The sequence below is a fragment of the Ascaphus truei genome, chromosome 5 (assembly GCF_040206685.1).
Source record: "Ascaphus truei isolate aAscTru1 chromosome 5, aAscTru1.hap1, whole genome shotgun sequence".
Classification (NCBI taxonomy): domain Eukaryota; kingdom Metazoa; phylum Chordata; class Amphibia; order Anura; family Ascaphidae; genus Ascaphus; species Ascaphus truei.
The window spans coordinates 44,864,854-44,887,217 of record NC_134487.1 but is presented as its reverse complement, the minus strand read 5'-3'; the positions used below and the strand labels follow the sequence as shown (position 1 = coordinate 44,887,217).

Here is a 22,364-nt window from a genome sequence, read left to right as displayed (position 1 = left end):
GACAGTGAGTTATAACTAAGGACTTTACTACATGCAAGAATAACACATCACATGCATAATAACCTGTGTCCCTCTCACGAGGAGACACTAACCGTGACGTCTCGCAGGACGATTCCCCAACACCAGGTGATCCCACCCAGTGTCCAAAGAACCCCACCCAATGTCCCGCACTCTTGCAGAGAGTCAATGGGTGACTGCGCAGTCACTATTTAAGCTAAGGGGCCGGTGGTGCACGTATGATTGTATGATACGACCCGAGCACTCCGGTACTCGGGTCAGCAACTCTTCACAAAGGATCAGTCGGGCGATGCCTCCTTCTGATCCTCCAACCGAACTCCGGGCACGTGGACCGTCAGGGCGGTCCCACTCTGGAATAGTCTCTGCGGACCCCAACGTGGGTCCGAACCGCGTCACAGGAACAGCAGCAGCCGCTGTGTCACTATCTAAGTGGCACGCACTATACTATAGGCCGTCCCTATAGCACAGCAACCTGTAGTGGCTTTGGGGAAACTCCTAGGGGCCTACAGGGGTTAATGACCTGTCCCACTCCCCTAACTCTCCAAGTCCCCTAAGCCTCACTAATCCCAGCGCCTGCAGCAACAAGCTGTGACCCACTGGATGTTGGCAGCCAACGTGCTGCGCAACAAGGTGCCTGCCTGTCAGACCTCACAGCACTGACAGCCGTGACTCTGACAAGGCAGCAATCTAACAACACTAAGGGCAGCGTCCCTATCTTGGGCCTCCCTCAGCAATTACCCACTACCCTAGTGGGGGGTTGGGGCCTATCTGGGGTGTGGGTACCTATAGGGCCACAGGAGCTGCACTCGCTCCCCGCGCCCTTCCTTCCCTCACAGCTCCCCTGCTCCAACGGACTAACCTGAGTGACAGGGTCCCTCTCTCTAGGGCAGTCCCTGGCAACACTCTCTCTCAGAGGATACTCAGCTACCTCAGACCCTGGGGGTGCTGGCCTAGTACAGACAGTGAGTCCTGGACTCCTGTACCCTACCTCCTTCCCTGGGCTGCTCCGGTCTGTGACTAACACCTAACGTGGTGCAAGCGCGCGAAATGTATTTACTTTGCAGGGATAGCTTAAGCCCTATTGGCTCCCTGGCATCAAGTGGGGCGCGCAAAGGCTCTTGGGATCTGTAGTCCCAGCTCAGAGCCTTCCCTGGTAGGCTAGGGCTTCGCGGGCTTTTCCTACCCTGCACTGCGCTTGCGCAAGCTTCCTCTGGCTGCCCTAACCTCCCCTGGGCCTTCCCTGCTCTCGCGCGACTTCTCTGGTGGCCTTCCGCGCTATCGGGTCAATTGCGCATGCGCAACACGCATCGCAATGGCGGCGCCCTGCTTCCCGAGCCGCCGGGTCCTTAGAGACGCGACCGCGGCCTTAGCAACGGCCCGATCGCGTCCCCGGCAACCGGCCGCATGCGGGGGAAGCCGCGCTGCTCCCTGCACCAGCCCCCACCCTTGGAAGGGTCCGTCGCTGGCTCCGGCGGCACCCGCGATCGGGCTGCTCCAAGGGAGGGGGGTCTCCAGGACCTGATGGGGCCCAGGGCTACACTTACATATCTATATTTTTAAATGTATCTTGCCATAGAGATAAAGGAGAACAACAAATGCTACATAAGATTAGGAATACAGGAGACCCAAAGAAAATGGAAGCTTATCCTCATATGTCAGAGGAAACAAATATATGTCAAAACTTGAACTACAAATTGGTTAAGAACTTAGGGCCTCATGCAGAGAGCAGCGCTATTTAAAATTGGAGAGGGGAATAAAAAGTAGCTTTAATGGAGATTTTTTTTCTCCATATGCAGAAAGGTCCGAAAACTGCATTTAGAATCCTGTCTGCATATGGAGAGTTTCAACCGGCGATATGAGCGCTGTTGAAACTTGTGGAAAAAAAATCGCGTTTTTTTTTTTTTCTCCCCCACCGGCCGCCGAGCTCCAGCTTCTTGCCAAATTTTTTTGGAGAAGCAAAATGTTGAAAATCGCGCCATTTTTTTGGCGCGAACAGCCGCTAGATGGCGATCGCGCCTCTCTGAATACGGCAGTTTTCAACACTGGAGAGATTTAGGTTCTCTCCAGCCGCGCGGCGAAATTTGCAAATAAAAAAAAAAATGGCGCTTTTTTTTAAAACTCGCCAGTACCTGCCTTTCTACAGGCATTTTTCTCCAAAAAATGCCGCTATTCCCCTTACCGCTGCTCTCTGCATAGGCCCCTTGGTCCTGATCACTGCAGCTTTGATATTTTTGCTGTTTTCTGCCCTCTGGTTCATCAGAACCACTAACCAGCGGTTACAAAAAAAACCCATGTATGAACTGTGATGGTTTTTTTAAGCTTTTCACAGTTACACTTTCATCCTAGTTAAATATAATACTTAGCGCTTGCAGAAGTGCAGAACTATAAGTCTTTATTTAATAGCAGGTACATACAGTTCCCCCATCTGCTTAATCACTTTTTAAAGATGCAATCAGTGTTACTTCATTGTTGAAACATATTTATATATTTTTTCAACTCTTAATGGGCTCTCTTACCATTATGTGTTTGTATAATGCCAAAAGCAAACCCCCTCCCCCCCAAAACAATGCATATTCAACTTCACTAAAGCACATTTCATCATTTGTTAACCATTTCTTACTATGTGTATAATGCTGCATAGAAGCCTGCATACCTTTAACTCCTAATATTTCATTTAACTTGTGGTTAATGGTTGCATCATTTGGCCAAAGCGTCATGAGCTTTCCACCACGTCAAAGGGACTCCAGCTTTGTTGCGACCCATTTGTTGAACGGGGGTGCAAGGGATAGCCAAGCAGAGGAAGGCCCCCCTCCTCTGTGCTCACAGGTGTCCTACCTTCACCTCTCCTCCTTACCTCCGTCAGTGACCCTGTGTGTGTGTGTGTGTGTGTGTGTTAAGGAAGTTAACAATAAACTGGCCACCCAGTACTCTCACCAAAAAAGGAGCGCACACATCCCCTAAATTCTCATACAACACCCTAATTACACTGCCATCAACAGGACTAATGTAAGGTCTCACATCTAAGGAGTCCTTAGTCTCTCTCTTCCCCTCCCCCACCCCCCAAATGCATAAATTAAACAAAAATCCAATTGAACAAAACGGGGGGTGGGGGGGGATGTGGTGAAACATGTCCAAAAATTAGGACAATGTCTCCAAAAGGTTCAATTAGACCTCAAAGACCGTACTTGTTATATTTAAGGCTGCGCTCACGGTGGTGAGGTGCGTGCGCACGATCGTGACATTCTCATGTTAGAGAATGAGCTATAGCATGCTAAATGCTCTTCCGGGCGGCCAAGTTTCGCGTCGACGCGGCGACATTTTGCCAAGACAAGTGAAATTGTCTTTCAGGCTGCAGTAACATGACGTCAGCATCACGTGAGCTGGTTCAGCCAATGAGGGCGAACCAGCTCCGTGACACGTTCGCCACGCCCCCGATCACCTCCTTAATCTCCTGCAGCCCAGTACTGGGATGTTCACACATCGCCCGGGAGACGGGCGCGCGCATGGGCTGGTGCACGCACTCTACCCCTCATTAACGTACGCAATGGGACCGGAGCATGTATGTAAAGCGAAAATCTACTTAAAATGAAGCACTACCTTTTTCCACTTATCAATGCATGTACTGTACTGCAATCGTCATATACGTGCATAACTGATGTAAATAACGCATGTGTAACAGGCTCTATAGTCTCCCTGCTTACGCACAGCTTCGGTACAGGTAGGGAGCCAGTATTGCTGTTCAGGGCGTGCTGACAGGCGCATGCGTGAGCTGCCGTTTGCCTATTGAGCGATATGTACTTACTCGCGAGTGTACTTAAAGTGAGTGTCCTTAAACCGGGGTATGCCTGTATAGAAAACCTATACTTTATCACCTGATAAAGAACAGGCATCTCGGATATATTCTAGCAGGTTCCCCAGGGGATCATGGGTAGAAAATGAGATTAAAGTGTATCCCCAGATTTATCCAACTCCTATACTTCAGACCTGAATGTTAATACTCCATTTTCTGTTTGATCTTGTCAGAAAATCTCTGTCCCTTCCATCCAAGTAGACATGTCCTGACATTTGTCTGTCACTGTCTCCTAGCTATTTGACAGTTTATGTGCAAATCTTTTATTTCAAATGTAATCAGAATATTAAAGACTCTGACTAGGGTGACCAGATTTTGAAAATGAAAAACCGGGACACAATTTTTTTTTTTTTTACATTAACAGTTTATATATTGTATTACACTTATACTTTACTACCATTAGTCCTAGTTACGTGTGTGTGGTGTGTGTGTGTGTCTCGGATGGTCTCACTAATCGAACAAAAAAAAAAGCCAGATGTGAATGACTTCTGTACCCCTAAACAATTGTCAGGACGCCCCCTCTTCACAATTTCTAAAGCAGCAATCCCGGATGGGATCTTACCTGATCCGCAGTCCCTCAAGGTACTATACTGGAGGGGAGGTGTTCCCTACCTGTCTTCCGATGTCTCCCGTGTCAAACTTGAGTCAGATCTGGAAGAAAGCAGGGCGGGTTACTTCAGTGTAGGTATACGGCAGTTAAGATGAGACAGAAAGGGAGATAGAGGGGGAGAGAGAGAGGGGGGGAGAGAGAGGAGGGGGGGGAGAGAGAGGAGGGGGGAGAGAGAGAGGAGGGGGGGGAGAGAGAGGAGGGGGGGGAGAGAGAGGAGGGGGGGGAGAGAGAGGAGGGGGGGGAGAGAGAGGAGGGGAGGGAGAGAGAGGAGGGGGGGGGAGAGAGAGGAGGGGGGGGAGAGAGAGGAGGGGAGGGAGAGAGAGGAGGGGAGGGAGAGAGGAGGGGAGGGAGAGAGAGGAGGGGAGGGAGAGGGGGGGAGGGAGAGGGGGAGAGGGAGAGGGGGAGAGAGAGACGGGGGGAGGGAGAGAGAGAGACGGGGAGAGAGAGAGAGAGACGGGGGGAGAGAGACGGGGAGGGAGGGAGAGACGGGGAGGGAGAGGGAGGGAGGGAGAGATGGGGAGGGAGAGGGAGAGACGGAGAGGGAGAGACGGGGAGGGAGGGAGAGGGAGAGACGGGGAGGGAGGGAGAGGGAGAGACGGGGAGGGAGGGAGAGGGAGAGACGGGGAGGGGGAGAGAAAGGGAGGGGAGAGACAGGGAGGGTGAGGGAGACACCCACCCACTGATACACACATACATATACACACACACACACACACACTGACACACCCACCCAGCCCACTGATACCCACACACCCCCACCCACTGATACCCACAACCACTGATACCCACACCCACCCACTCATACTCACACCCACCCACTGACACCCACTGATACACACCCACCCAACCCACTGATACATACACCCCCCACCCACTGATACCCACACCCACCGATACACACCCACACACCCACTGATACACACACACACTGATACACACAGATACACCCACCCACCCACTGATACACACACCCACCCACTGATACACACACCCACCCACTGATACACACACTCACCCACTGATACACACACTCACCCACTGATACACACACCCACCCACTGATACACACACCCACCCACTGATACACACACACACCCACTGATACACACACACCCACTGATACACACACACACCCACTGATACACACACACACACTGATACACACACACACCCACTGATACACACACACACCCACTGATACACACACACACACCCACTGATACACACACACACACCCACTGATACACACACACACCCACTGATACACACACACTGATACACACACACACCCACTGATACACACACACACACACACCTACTGATATATATACACACACACACACACACACACACCCTGATACACACACCCCCCCTGATACACACACACACACCCTGATACACACACACACCCCCTGATACACACACACCCACTGATACACACACACACCCACTGACACACACACACCCACTGATACACACACACACACCCACTGATACACACACCCACCCACTGATACACACACACACACACACTGACACACACACACTGACACACACACACACCCACTGACACACACACACACACCCACTGATACACACACCCACGATACACACACCCACGATACACACACCCACGATACACACACCCACGATACACACACCCACGATACACACACCCACGATACACACACCCCACTGATACACCCACTGATACACCCACTGATACACCCACTGATACACCCACTGATACACCCACTGATACACCCACTGATACACCCACTGATACACCCACTGATACACCCACTGATACAAACACAGACACTGATACACACACACACACACACACACACACACACCACTGATACACACACACACACACACACACACACACACACACACACACACACACACACACCCACTGATACACACACACACCCACTGATACACACACACACCCACTGATACACACACACACCCACTGATACACACACACCCACTGATACACACACACACACACACCCACTGATACACACACACACACCCACCCACTGATACACACACACACCCACCCACTGATACACACACACACTGATACACACACACACACACACTGATACACACACACACACCCACTGATACACACACACATACAACCACTGATACACACACCCACTGATACACACACACACACACACACACACACACACACACACACACACCACTGATACACACACCCACCCACTGATACACACACTCACCCACTGATACACACACTCACCCACTGATACACACACCCACCCACTGATACACACACCCACCCACTGATACACACACACACCCACTGATACACACACACCCACTGATACACACACACACCCACTGATACACACACACACACTGATACACACACACACCCACTGATACACACACACACCCACTGATACACACACACACACCCACTGATACACACACACACACCCACTGATACACACACACACCCACTGATACACACACACTGATACACACACACACCCACTGATACACACACACACACACACCTACTGATATATATACACACACACACACACACACACACCTGATACACACACCCCCCCTGATACACACACACACACCCTGATACACACACACACCCCCTGATACACACACACCCACTGATACACACACACACCCACTGACACACACACACCCACTGATACACACACACACACCCACTGATACACACACCCACCCACTGATACACACACACACACACACTGACACACACACACTGACACACACACACACCCACTGACACACACACACACACCCACTGATACACACACCCACGATACACACACCCACGATACACACACCCACGATACACACACCCACGATACACACACCCACGATACACACACCCACGATACACACACCCCACTGATACACCCACTGATACACCCACTGATACACCCACTGATACACCCACTGATACACCCACTGATACACCCACTGATACACCCACTGATACACCCACTGATACACCCACTGATACAAACACAGACACTGATACACACACACACACACACACACACACACACCACTGATACACACACACACACACACACACACACACACACACACACACACACACACACCCACTGATACACACACACACCCACTGATACACACACACACCCACTGATACACACACACACCCACTGATACACACACACCCACTGATACACACACACACACACACCCACTGATACACACACACACACCCACCCACTGATACACACACACACCCACCCACTGATACACACACACACTGATACACACACACACACACACTGATACACACACACACACCCACTGATACACACACACATACAACCACTGATACACACACCCACTGATACACACACACACACACACACACACACACACACACACACACACCACTGATACACACACACACCACTGATACACACACACACCACTGATACACACACACACACACTGATACACACACACACACACACATACACACACACACCCACTGATACACACACACACCCACTGATACACACACCCACCCACTGATACACACACCCACTGATACACACCCACCCACTGATACACACACACCCACTGATACACACACACACACACACACACACACCCACCCACTGATACACACACACACACCCACCCACTGATACACACACACACACACTGATACACACACACACACACACACTGATACACACACACACACACCCACTGATACACACACACATACACCCACTGATACACACACCCACTGATACACACACACACACACACACACACACACACACCACTGATACACACACACACCACTGATACACACACACACACCCACTGATACACACACACATACACCCACTGATACACACACCCACTGACACACACACACACACACACACACACACCACTGATACACACACACACCACTGATACACACACACCCACTGATACACACACCCACTGATACACCCACCCACTGATACACCCACCCACTGATACACACACACACCACTGATACACACACCCACCCACCCACTGATACACACACACACACACACCCACTGATACACACACACACACACACACCCACTGATACACACACACACACACCCACTGATACACACACACACACACACCCACTGATACACACACACACACACACACACACACACACACACACACACACACACACACACACCACTGATACACACACACACCACTGATACACACACACACCACTGATACACACACACACACTGATACACACACACACACACATACACACACACACCCACTGATACACACACACACCCACTGATACACACACCCACCCACTGATACACACACCCACTGATACACACACACCCACTGATACACACACACCCACTGATACACACACACACACACACACACACACACACCCACCCACTGATACACACACACACACCCACCCACTGATACACACACACACACACCCACTGATACACACACACACACACACACACTGATACACACACACACACACCCACTGATACACACACACATACACCCACTGATACACACACCCACTGATACACACACACACACACACACACACACACACACCACTGATACACACACACACCACTGATACACACACACACACCCACTGATACACACACACATACACCCACTGATACACACACCCACTGATACACACACACACACACACACACCACTGATACACACACACACCACTGATACACACACACACCCACTGATACACACACCCACTGATACACCCACCCACTGATACACCCACCCACTGATACACACACACACCACTGATACACACACACACCCACCCACTGATACACACACACACACACACCCACTGATACACACACACACACACACACACCCACTGATACACACACACACACACCCACTGATACACACACACACACACCCACTGATACACACACACACACACCCACTGATACACACACACACACATACACCCCGCCAGCCCCTGCACCGCCCGCACAACGCGCAGCCACCACTGCCCACCAAGTGGACGGGGGGAAGTGAGCGCAAAGGCAGGGGGGCAAAGGTAGGCGCGCGTGCCGGGGGGCAAAGGTAGGCCCGCGCGCCGGGGGGCAAAGGCAGGCGCGCGTGCCGGGGGGCAAGGGCAGGCGCACGCGGGGGCAAGGGCAGGCGCACCCCTGCTACCACCTCCTATTGCGCACCCCCCCCCCCCCCCCCCCCCCCCCGGCTGGGACCCGGGACAGAAGGGGGACACTCACCGCGCACAGAGCAGAGGAGCCGGGAGCGGGAAGGCAGTCAGTCACGTGTGCGCTTCACAAAGCGGAAGCCCCGCCCCCGGCTTCCTCTGACATGCTGCGACCAATCCCCTGCGGGCCGGCCGGCATTCTAAGTCCCGCCCCCGGCAGCATCATTCATCCAATCCCCTACGGGCCGGCCGGCATTCTAAGTCCCGCCCCCGGCATTCTCCTGCATTTAGTCCCCCCGGCAGCATTCACACGCACATAGACAATACTTACCGGTCGCCGCATTCTCTTCACCGCCGCTGCCCCGCAATACCGGGACCAGGGACAAAAACCGGGACAGACTTAAACCGGGACAGGCCTCAAAAAACCGGGACTGTACCGGTAAAACCGGTACGAATGGTCACCCTAACTCTGACGCTCTCCTAGTAAATACCAGAGTCATGATACTAACATCATCAAATCTAAGGCCTCGGACCTTACATTGACAGCGCTCAGCAGCGCTGACGCTCATGCTCTCCTGCTCAAGCAGGAGTTTTTCTGTTCCTGCATGAGTGTCAGCGTGCGCGCTTTTGTGCCGGGCGGGAGGCGGGGCTAGCGCGCCCGTCACGGCGCCGACGTCACGGACTGCCATTGACTTTTGGCAGTCACGTGACCGGCCCTCCGCTTCCCTCAGCGGGAAAACTTAAATTTCCCAGGCGGCTGCAATTCCACACGCCTGCGGAAGCGCAGACTAAAGCCGTGCTGATAGGGATAATGTTTCGCCTCAGCATGGGTTTTTTGACCATGGCCCTGACCTAAGAGAAGTTCCCAGTCGTACACACATGTGTTTTATGTGGTTTCTTTGGAACTTTGAGGGTGAAATGTAATTATCTGATACGTGTCACAGTGGAGTTCTATTAACGTATGCTCTAGTGCAGGGGTGCCCAACTCCGGTCCTCTAGCCCCCCCCCCCTTAACAGGTCAGGTTTTCAGGATATCTCAGCTTCAGCACAGGTGGCTCAATTAGTCCCTTCTTCAGCACTGGTGGCTCAGTCTTCGCTAAGCCTCCGAGCCACCTGTGCTGAAGCTGCTATATCCTGAAAACCTGACCTGTTGGGAGGGGTGGCTTGAGAACTGGAGTTAAGCACCTGTGCTCTATGGCAACTGATTATGGCCCTACTACGTAGACATAAGTGACAATGCTAACGAACTACTGCATGAAACCAATAAGAATATAATGCCGTTTGTATAATCTTTATGGGTATGTCCCCGGGGGCGTTGTATAACTGTCTTTGAAGTTGTCCACATGGTACCTTACAGCAGCGCTGCGCAATCTTTCCTGCTCGTGCTCCCCCTCCCTAACCTTCTCTTTGCTCCCGGCGTCAAATGACGCTGCGGGGTCATGTGATGTCACGTTGCCATGCCAACGTAACGTCATTTGACGCCGAAGGGAGAAGGTAAGTGAATTTGCAGAGGCCTCACGCGATCCCCCGGCATTAATTTAAATGCATGGGGGTAGAGCGCCGCTCTGCAACCGCCACGCCCCCCCAGACAAATCACCCGCCCCCTGGGGGGTGCGCCCCCAGTTTGCGCACCGCTGCCTTACAGTCTTCAAGACTCTGAGTAGGTTTCCTCCACCCCTAGTGTCATCTAAACATTGACAGCTGGCCATAAAGTGGTTGTCCTGCATCCTCTTTCTAGGACAAGGTATTTATTTAATCGCTTTGATTACTTGTCGCTGTAAAGAAATACAGTGCCTCAACAAAGTTTAACCCTCTGGTTGCCATACTGCATTCACAAACAACACTCTCACAGCCACTTGTAAAAGAGAAACCTCTCGATGTATTTTTTTCCCCCTGGTAAAATATTTGATAAATAGACATGACTTATTTTGCCTGAATAAGTAATGGCTTTTTGGTAATGATTAAATACATGTCATTGTCATAATCATTCAATCATATGATTTAAATAGATATTATCTTAACTGATGTCGCTGGCAGATATGTTGCATGCTTCCATTTCTCTTCTGCGCTGCAGACATAGAGAATTGATGAGTGTATCCCTGGAACGGCTTCATTCACCTCATTATCGTGTCACACAGTGCTTGAACCGCAGACAAAGGGTCCAGGGAATGATATGCCCGTGAGCACACCGATTGTGCCATCCCATCCATTTTGCCACTGGCTCTCTCTAGCTGTGTTTTCTACATGACACGGATTGGATAGTACATTCAATCTTTAAAACATTTATATCGCTGGAGCTGAGGAGTTCCTGGAGTTAGGGCTGACGTGGTCATTAACTCAAAAAAAAAAAAACCACCCTCCAGAAAGATGAATAGCAAAATGCATGCAGCAATATTCCCTTTTATTGTTTTAATGCTATTTAAAAAAATAAATAAATAAATAAAAAATTAAACTTGGGGGAGGAAATGATTGAATATGAGGAAGGGGGGAGGGGATCGATCACCAGGGAAACTACACTATTTTATTGACATCTCCTTTTCCTGACTTACTTTTTCGTGTGCCATTTTGTACCCCTTTTACTGCCAGTGGGGCACCGCTAGCAGAGAAGGGGTATAACTCACGTTGAGATAACAATAAAAGTGAGGCAGCCCTTGTGGCTGAATTATGTGGCCAATTTTAAGTCTGGAAAAAAAGGGGTTAAATGAAGTGCCTAAACTGCTTCTTGAACCCATGCTGAGGTTTGAAACGATGTAATGTACAGCACAATAAGCATGAAGTATTTGTAAGCAGAATGACAGTAGTTTTAATACAGTTATTTTTGTAAAGGTGTGTCCAGCACTATAATGAGGAGGGAAGTTGAGCTAAGGAAGCGTGTGAATAGTTATAGTTAAACTACAAGGAGATGCAGCGAAACAAACCCACGATAAAAGCAAGTAAGAGCGATCATTTATGGGTTGGAGTTTAATGGAGGTTCATAGAAAAGGAGCCATTGTAGCATGAAGAATGAACGTGTTTAAAGTTAGAGGGAATAGACACTATAGAGGAGGAGTGGTCAACTCCTCCAGTCCTCAAGCCCTAGGCCCGCAAAAGGTCAGGTTTTCAGGATATCCCAGCACAGGTGGCTCAATCAGACAGAGGCTTAGCGAAGACTGAGCTTCTAATTGAGCCACCTGTGCTTAAGCAGGGACTGATTGAGCCACCTGTGCTGAATCAGGGATATCCTCAAAACCTGACCTGTTGGGGGGAAAGTTTTGAGGGCTGGAGTTGAGCACCCCTGCTATAGAGTGATGAAATAACACACTGACGTGACTAAAATCTAATCAGTCAGGCTGAGGCCTAGGCCTGAGGCACATAGCGCCCACGCCATGGCAGGTTTCTGTATCGGTTAGTAACCCTGTGAATGTGATGTAATCATTTCAGACACTTGAATGCCGACAATTTCTGTTCTTTAATTTTAATAATGCTTTCCCTGGTGAAATGAATATTTATGAATATAGATAAGAGGGTGGAAAATGTGTTTGTACAAGATTTTATTGGCTCTCCAGAAAGTTATTACAGCAAGAGCTTGTCTATTTTTCTTTTAATTCAAAGGCTGTCTTTTTCTTTCTTTAGCTTTCAAACTCTTACATTGGGACGCTATAGCAGTGGTTTTTAATCTGTGTTCCGTTGAAGCCTTCAGTTCTGCAAGATCTTTCTAGGGGATCCCTAATAAAACTTTGATATTGGTGGATCTTTATTGTTTAATACCGAATCATATATATTTTTGTTGTTGCTTCTTCTTCATTTAATAATTCAAAAATGTCATTAACTGTTATACCGTAATATTCAACATTTTATACAATTGTAGCACCCCTGTGGGAGCCTAATCAAAGGTGTTTAAAGAAGTTAGCTTCAAGTAATGACCCTTAGGCCGGGTTTATAGTGGGCGCACATGCGCAGCGCGAACAACAAACCTCTTCTTTATGAGGCCGCCCATAGAGCGCGCGTGATTCTTGAGAAAGCAAAATTTGTTGTCTTTGCCGCGCGACAGCCGGGTCACGTGAGCGGTTCGTCCTCCATGGCTCGGACCTCAGTGCAGGTTTCGTGCGCGTGACGTCATGCGCTGCGTCGTGCACGGCCACTATAAACGGGGCCTTAGTTTAGATAGTATGTTGCAAAGAGATCAGGCAGGTGCCAGGCTACACCTCGTTCTTGAATATGTTGGAAGGGTCACCTGATCTAGGGTGACTTGGCATAGGTTAAGCCCGCCCTTCTTCTTCCCAGAGACGGGTAGGGAGAAATGTAATAAATAGGCGGGGATAAGAACTCCACCCTCAGATCCCAGGAGGAACCAGAGGAGGGGGTCTCGCCTGTAAATATGTATGTATACAGTTTTTTAGTAGGTAACCAGGGTAGCAGCCAATTTAGCTATTTTCCAGACAGGCAAATATCACTACCAATTATAGAGTCCCCTATATGACCCTTAGGCGTGTCCTACTCACAAGAGGAGATGGCAAGGCACTTCACCATAGGCTCCTCGGCGATAGAGCCTTAGAGTATAACCTCATAGCTGCCAGAGGGAAAGGTTCATAGCTGTCCTCAAAAGAGGGTAAGCACTTAAGCTGTGTTGGGGGGATATGGTGTGCAACCTCAAGCGTGAGGGCTTTCTGCCAACGGGTCCCAGTGGAGGTGGGAGCAGCCATTCATTAGGAAAGTGTGTTGCTCTGAAGGTGACGGCAAAGGAAAGATTTGTTCCTCTTTGGAATGTTCAGACCACATTCCCAAAGAAGAAGTTGTGTTTGGACTGTTCATAATAACGTTTAAGAAAAGTTCCTGGCGCCCTCTACTTATTTGCTCACCACCCCAGCCAGCATGGGTGCCAGCACTCTGAGAAAAATAAGGTAACAAGCCACTGAGCACCACCTGCACTTTAATGCACCATCTAACAGACATTGGGACACTTTGCTGTGGCCCCTCTTCTGTTGACCATGGGAAGAGGGGCTACACAATATAGAAAGCAATTCAGTTGTTTAAAAAATAAAGTCCCATCACAGGAGTGGTATTTTACAGGCATGGTTTTAGTGGTCTAGACTTCTGCAAAGTCACAGTACATTTTCAAGGGTTTGCACAACAGTGACAATACATTAGTAAAGGGTTCTGCATGGTTCTTAAAAGACTGGAAACCAGTGCTCTATAGAGTTTACAGTTACTGGAGTTATGTTTTCTCTATGGACACAGAGGTTGGAAGTGCATAGAGATTCTATTCGATAATGATGCATTGCTACATGTTTTATTTAAGATGGGTATGAAGAGTAAAGGCTTTATGCTACAAACATACAGAGCAACTTTTTAAATTCTTCCTATTTTAATAGCTAATTTTTTTCCCCTCTTTTGTCTTGTTGGTTCGAAGTGGGATCCGATGATCACGACTCTTCCTGGCTTATACCTGCTATCTGTGGGCATAGTGAAACCCGCTGCCTGGGTTTTTGGATGGAGTGGAAGCGTGGTCTGCTCCCCTGGGATGCTGCGGTTCATTAACCTTCTGTTTAGCCTTGGCAATCTGTACCTGCTCTATTTAATTATTTGTAGGATACACCATAAAAACAAGGTAAGCGGCAAACCTCGGTGCATGTGGTTAAATCATTGGAGAAGTATTGACGTGTTGACTAACAGCTTTCCTGACTAGAGTTTGGAACTGGACTCCGGATTGGTGGGCGGAGAGGGGTGCTGACAGGTTGTTGAGCAGGGGGTTCTGCTCGCCCTGTGTGCAAGGACCACAGGACCCAATGCCTGTAATCGGCCGGCCAGGTCCCCTTCTGCTGCAGTTGTCCTGACTCTTTCCCCTGTAGGTGGACATGTGATTTAAGAGTCAGAAGTTGCTTGGTCACATGAGAAGCACCCAGGACTACTTTTCCAGTTCTACCAGAACAAAATGTAGCAACCTTATTGTAGAACAGCCATAAACAATAATTGGATTAAAGAGTAAAGGAAATATATACTTTTTAGTTGGAAGAGGTTACTTAAGGTGTCAGTCTTCTGAAAATTCAAATGCCCATAACTCGCTTAAAATCATTTTGAAGTTAGTTTGTTCACATTTGTAGGGGTTGAATTACTTCTAGCTAATCCCCCTTTGTGTGATGTCACGTTGTAGATCAGGACTTGGCACAAATAAAATGCCCTTTCTACCCCTGGTTAACCTTGTGACAGAGCGAGAGGGTAATGATGGAGGAAACAAAAAAAAGAAGACTATTGGTGCACTCTTAATACAGTACCTCCCAAAAATATTTGATTATATCATAACAATCCTTTATTGAACACACAACTAAAAATCATAAGTGTAACCCCCCTCTTAAGGGTTACTAGTATGGTTGGTGTATACCGGGCCCCATCCTGTGTTGTCATAGGATCATGACATCACGCAGAGTATATAAGGGGAAGGACAGTTGAAGAAGGTTAGGTTGCAGGAGAACAAGAGGAGAGAAGCCTCGGAGAGAGTAGACACGCAGAGTATATAAGGGGAAGGACAGTTGAAGAAGGTTAGGTTGCAGGAGAACAAGAGGAGAGAAGCCTCGGAGAGAGTAGACACGCAGAGTATATAAGGGGAAGGACAGTTGAAGAAGGTTAGGTTGCAGGAGAACAAGAGGAGAGAAGCCTCGGAGAGAGTAGACACGCAGAGTATATAAGGGGAAGGACAGTTGAAGAAGGTTAGGTTGCAGGAGAACAAGAGGAGAGAAGCCTCAGAGAGAGTAGATAAGTAATGTTTATAAAGTAATAGTGCAGACCAAGCCCCCCTGTTTATTATGTTGTAGTTTGGGACAGTACCCTTTAAGCAAGGATGCCCAAAAGAAGAAATGGAGTCCTGAATATTACAGGAAAGGGAATATGGTGCACCACACAGGGCCTCAGAATAGAGGGCTCCTGAGTGTCCGCGGATCAGCTCCAACTCCGGATCTGCACTAATATTCCTCACCAGTCTGGTTGGAAGTGGCAGTTCCCAAACAGGCCAAAGGTATTGAGTCACGGGATAAAGACCCACCGGGACTCCTGTAGGGGGCCTATTGAGACCAGCTTAATACCGTTTGAGATTCTGAAGCAACAGATCCAGCTGGGTCCCATATCTACGTAGAGCAACTAAGTAATTGTACCGCCATTTGAGTATTAAGAGTGGGCACTAATGGAAGAACCGTATTCATGTACGTCTGATATAAAATACAGTGCAACGTTGTCAAATGTGAATGAGGGGTCCCTGAGCTTGGGGACACAAATGACCGTTGTACTATAAAAGTTATTATTTTACAACCTTGCTACCTCATCGCCCAACCGCTTTAATCCAGCCCATGAGTCAAGGTAACCCATGCGGAGTAGCCATACAACACACACATGTAATCTCCCCAGAAGCCAGACAGGGAGGGTTACATATGAAAATGCAAAATACTTTCATAAATACCACTGGTACCAGTTCCCTACAATATGCATAAAATTCATCCAAATATCAACTTCGGTATAAATACACTTGGTTGTACCAATCCATCATACATGCCCACGGTGTATCACATGTATCACATCGTGGCTGCTCCACAGCATTCAAAAGCATTTATGCCATAGCTTGAGTGTTGCGTGATATACATTAATATTAGCTCCACATGAAATGCATCAGGCAAATATAACTTTAATTTTATATACAGTTTACTGTGTGTTTTGGTGTAGTAAGCCCTTCAGAAACAGTTCTGTGGCATACTGTAAGCCTTGGGGCTTAATAACAAGGTTGGTGAGAAGGTGAAAAGTACTATTCATTGTAGGATTTTTAGCAGAAAACGAGTTAAAGCGTGTAGTGTAATGCCTAACTAGGAAACAGTCAAATGTGTCGTGTTATGGACATAGTCATTGCTGACTACATCATCTTGTCATCCCTTCATGATTGCCAAAGCCTATATTACACACTGTACTCTCATGTCATATTAGCTAAAGGTGATGTGTCTTTTTCAGGGTTGTCAGTTGTGTTATGTTCCTGGATTTTAGTTTAACATATTGAGGTGAATGTGCACACAGTAATGTCCTGTCTATCTTCTTTTCTTTCACGCTTTTATTTTGTCATTACTTTGTGTTATGGATGCTAGTGTGTATATTTACAATCACTCCTATGTATGGCATGACCAACACAAATGCAGGCAGTTCTCAGGACTAATTTTATGAAGGTGTAAGTGTCCTCCTAATACAGGGATGGGCAACTCCAGTCTTCAAGGGCCACCAACAGGGATATCCCTGCTTCAGCACAGGTGGCTCAATCTTGGACTTCATGATTGCTAAAGCCTATAATACACCCTGTACTCATGTCTATGACTGAGCCGATGATTGAGCCACCTGTGCTGAAGCGTGGACATCCTGAAAACTTCACCTGTTGGTGGCCCTTGAGGACTGGAGTTGCCCACTCCTGTCCTAATGCATCAATATTTCGATTTTGGTTTGGAATTTACATTTAATGTACATTATTGATGGCAAGTATATGACCATTTGTGATGTTTTAGGGGTTATTTGGTCCTATAACATCATAAAACAGATTGTAATCGGAGATGGAATCAAAAGGAAGGGACAACCTGTTGTGAGTAATCACTGGAGCCTAATTAGCTTCTTCCTCAAACTGTAATTGAGATCCGCAACTGTTCTGATTTTGCTTTGTCATTAGAAATGATTCTGTCATTAGAAATGATTCTCTCCTTTCATTTCCATTACCTCATCTCCGATCATGGAATGGTACTTTGGTGGGTTGGGAGTTGTTAGTGGTTTTTTTTTTGTCTAATTATCTTTGTTCTGTAATTCTGCAATGTCTGTTGCACGATTCTGTAACATGTTTGATATTTCAAGATTTCTAATCCATGTTTTTGAACAATTCCGACATCCTTTCCATACCACAATGAACTGTTTTATATATTGTCTTTTTTTTCCTTTTTTCTTCCTAGGTTTCAAGCTTTAAGAGAATCTTGTCTACCCTCAATTTATATATGTTTCCTACACTTTATTTCTTCACATTCCTCTACTATACAGACACAGGATCCACGTTTTTTATTCTTTTTACTTATTTAATGTGCCTTTACGGAAACCATAAAAGCGCAGCCCTTTTGGGGTTGTGTGCCTTCTTGTTTCGACAAACAAACATCATATGGATTATTTTTTGTGCTGGAAGTATCGTTGCGGAAAACCTAACAGAAGCGTGGGCGACCCAATTAAAGAAGAGAGATGAAAAGTCCTTAGCAAGGGGATCATATTCAGAAACAGTGGAAGCTGTAATGTTTCTTGTTCATTACACCATGTCTTTCAAGAACGTAATAACACTTATTCTACTGACCTGGCCGTATATCATTTTAGTTATTGGTTTCCTTGCTTTTGTTGTAGTTAATGGTGGCATAGTTGTTGGAGACAGAAGTAGCCACGAAGCCTGTTTAAACTTCCCGCAACTGTTTTATTTTTTCGCTTTTACCCTTCTGTTTTCCCTTCCTCACCTACTTTCTGTACAGAAAATAGCAGACTTCATTAGGTCTGTATGGAGACGCCCTCTTCTATATACAACACTGACCTGCATCTCTTTGTTTCTCGTCTGGAAGTTCACTTATGTACATAAGTACTTGGTCGCAGATAACCGCCACTACCCTTTCTATGTCTGGAAGAAAATATTCCAGAGACACGAGCTGATACAATACCTGTTGGTTCCAGGTTATCTCTTTGCTGCTTGGAGTTTTGCTGATGCACTAAAGGGCAAGTCCTTCTTCTGGCGTCTAATGTTTCTTGTCTGCTTACTCGTTGCCACGGTCCCTCAGAAATTGCTGGAGTTTCGTTACTTTATTCTGCCATACCTTATCTTTAGGTTGAACATATCCATTCCTTCTCAAACCAAGCTTCTTCTGGAGTTGGCGCTGTACCTTACTGTGAACGCCTTGACTTTTCACCTCTTCTTGAATGCAACTTTTCACTGGCCCGATAGTGAAGAAACGCAGAGATTTATGTGGTGAGTTGGTGGACAGGACTTATTACAATAACGGGAAATTAATTTTTGGCGTCCTTTGTTCATTCTGCTCTACGCGCTTTTCTGGGCAAAATTTTTCGCTAATTCGCTAAAATAAATTGTATTACTTTTTTTGTTGAGATTTTGAATTTTTGTTTATATTGATTTTTTTTTTTTTTTTTGAAAGTCATTTATTTAGGTCAAAACGGACCAAATTGACACGTCAGTATTGTATATTGTCAAAATGCAACCAATTATTTGGCCGCATAAAAATGTTTGCTATTTTATACATTGTGGTGAAATGGAAGTCTATTGTTTCGGGAGAGCAGCTGGGGACGTGAAGAGATTATTTATTGAATCTTCATGTAATTGCTGTCTGTCTGGCTCAGGTGATTCAATTTAGCCTTGTATTCTTAACATGTCGAGTTATAGAATAGGTAACCACAATTTCATGTGACTTGTAACGGTTCTCCAACTTGTACACGGTGTATTCTGAATCTTGCATACAAATGTTGAAACCCTGTCATCAATTTTCGCTAACAAAGCATTGTAACTGCGTTCATTTATCATAGAGCTGTTAACGTGTATGGCAATAGTTGCTTGATTATTTTTTTTTAGATGTCATAGAATGTGATTTAGCACTTTTTTTTTTTCCAAATATTTTTAAATAAAAGTGACTGGTCATGGAAAAGAAAACTAGAATACCCCCCCAAAAAATCAACGATTAAAAATAAATAAATTACTGAAACGTATTTTATATACTTGTTTCAAAACTGATCTCGGCAAAATTTGGGATTTCTATAAAGAAAAAATAACTGATGGGCGGGGAAAGTTTGACCACTGTATTGGCAAACACAACATTTGCTGTGTGTGATTCCCGTCAGCCATGTACAGATGTAGTCAGAGTTACTGCTCTCGGTGCTGGGATTTTCACTGGGCCGGTGCAGCTGGATTGCGACTAGAGACCTCACTGCCCCGAGGAAAGTAAGCTGCCCAGGAGGATTAATGCTGCAGGGTTTCCATGCTTCTGAATGGGACCCAGCAGCTTTGGGGCTATCTGCAGGGAGAAAATACAGGAACTCGCCTTTCTGATGAGCTGCGCAGCTGTGTCCGGTGCCCGCCTCTGCTGTCTGCAGCTGTGTCCGGTGCCCGCCTCTGCTGTCTGCAGCTGTGTCCGGTGCCCGCCTCTGCTGTCTGCAGCTGTGTCCGGTGCCCGCCTCTGCTGTCTGCAGCTGTGTCCGGTGCCCGCCTCTGCTGTCTGCAGCTGTGTCCGGTGCCCGCCTCTGCTGTCTGCAGCTGTGTCCGGTGCCCGCCTCTGCTGTCTGCAGCTGTGTCCGGTGCCCGCCTCTGCTGTCTGCAGCTGTGTCCGGTGCTCGCTGAAGGTAAGAGATGCAGTGTATTTCCCTCCCCTGGATGATGTAGATGCCCTTATATGGGGCTCTTCATCATGCAGGGGAGGCTATATGACCATATTTGGTCATCTACATCCAGGGGCTAAGAGTGTCTGCGAGGGGGCATGGATCCAGATGCAGCGGCGGCTGCAGACAGGCACCAGACAAGGCTGTACACATCAGAAAGGTGAGTTTCGGTTTTCTCTCTGCGGGGTGGCTCATTAAGCAAAAGATTAACGAAGCGGTGTCCCATTAAAAAGCATGGATCCCTTCAGCATTAATCCTCCCGTGCTGCGACACTTGTCCTTGTGGCCGCAGAGGGGCCATGGGTCTCCGCGTCCAACAGGACAGTAAGTCTGGCTACATCTGTAGTTGAGAGAGTGGGGCAATAGAATTTTATAGAGAAAACAAATCCCCATTTCAGTGGAACTTCTTTATTTTATAAATGAGGTGCGGGAGTATTCGCCACTTTTTTTGTCCTGCTTTTTTTATGTGAGAAACTTTGAGACATTCTATAGATGGGCAAAGTTTTCGCAGAAATTCGAACATGCCGCGAATTTGCAAGTCCCTTTCAGTCGCAAAAAGGCAGGCTCCGTTTGCGGTTCCAAACCCTGAAATATGGATTTTGGAGTAGGAGGGGCAGACGTATTTTGTCAGTCCCAAGCACTAGATATGTATCCCCTCAAACCTTCAAATAACATACGGAGAGACAACTGTGCTCATAAAGAGGCACCCTTTAGATACCTGGGAGATATGCTAATGAGATAGACAAAGTATATTTAAAATGACTCACATCCCACACTTCTTTAACAGACTTCCATAAAAACTATTTGACAAGCCTGAGGGACCTTGTGAGGAATAGGGTACTGGTGTCAGACCCACTAGCTCTGCTCTTCTGGGCTGCAGCCCTAGCAGTGTGAGCTAAACCAGCCGATGGGTAGCACCACTGTCAGCACTGATGGTATCTTCGCACTTAGACCATTGCTGACGTGTCAGACTGTGCTAGGAATTTCCTAACAATATTCTCCTGCCAGGAAACAATTTGGCCATGTGATGGCAGTCTTTCACCAGGCTCATGAACGTTTCCAGTATATTGCTGGCTGTTAGAAACATCCCTCAGTGTCACTTCCCTACAGATGTAATGACAAACGATTCTATTTTCTTTCTTGCTTTGCAAACTGTTGATGTGTACAAACATTATTTTCTTTTTATTAATAAAATGTTTTTCTTTCAATTCA

The 22,364-nt window shown here is 47.4% G+C and overlaps 1 protein-coding gene across 2 annotated transcripts in view; it reads left to right on the top strand.

Moving 5' to 3' along the window:
* ALG10 (ALG10 alpha-1,2-glucosyltransferase) overlaps positions 1–22,364 on the top strand; it is a 26,933-nt gene extending 4,569 nt beyond the window's left edge. For both annotated transcript variants that reach the window (XM_075599770.1, XM_075599771.1), the window contains exons 3-4: positions 15,149–15,346; positions 18,696–22,364. In XM_075599770.1, the coding sequence (XP_075455885.1) occupies positions 15,149–15,346; positions 18,696–19,742 (1,245 nt within the window). In that variant the 3' untranslated portion in view covers positions 19,743–22,364. The remainder of the gene's footprint in view (positions 1–15,148; positions 15,347–18,695) is intronic.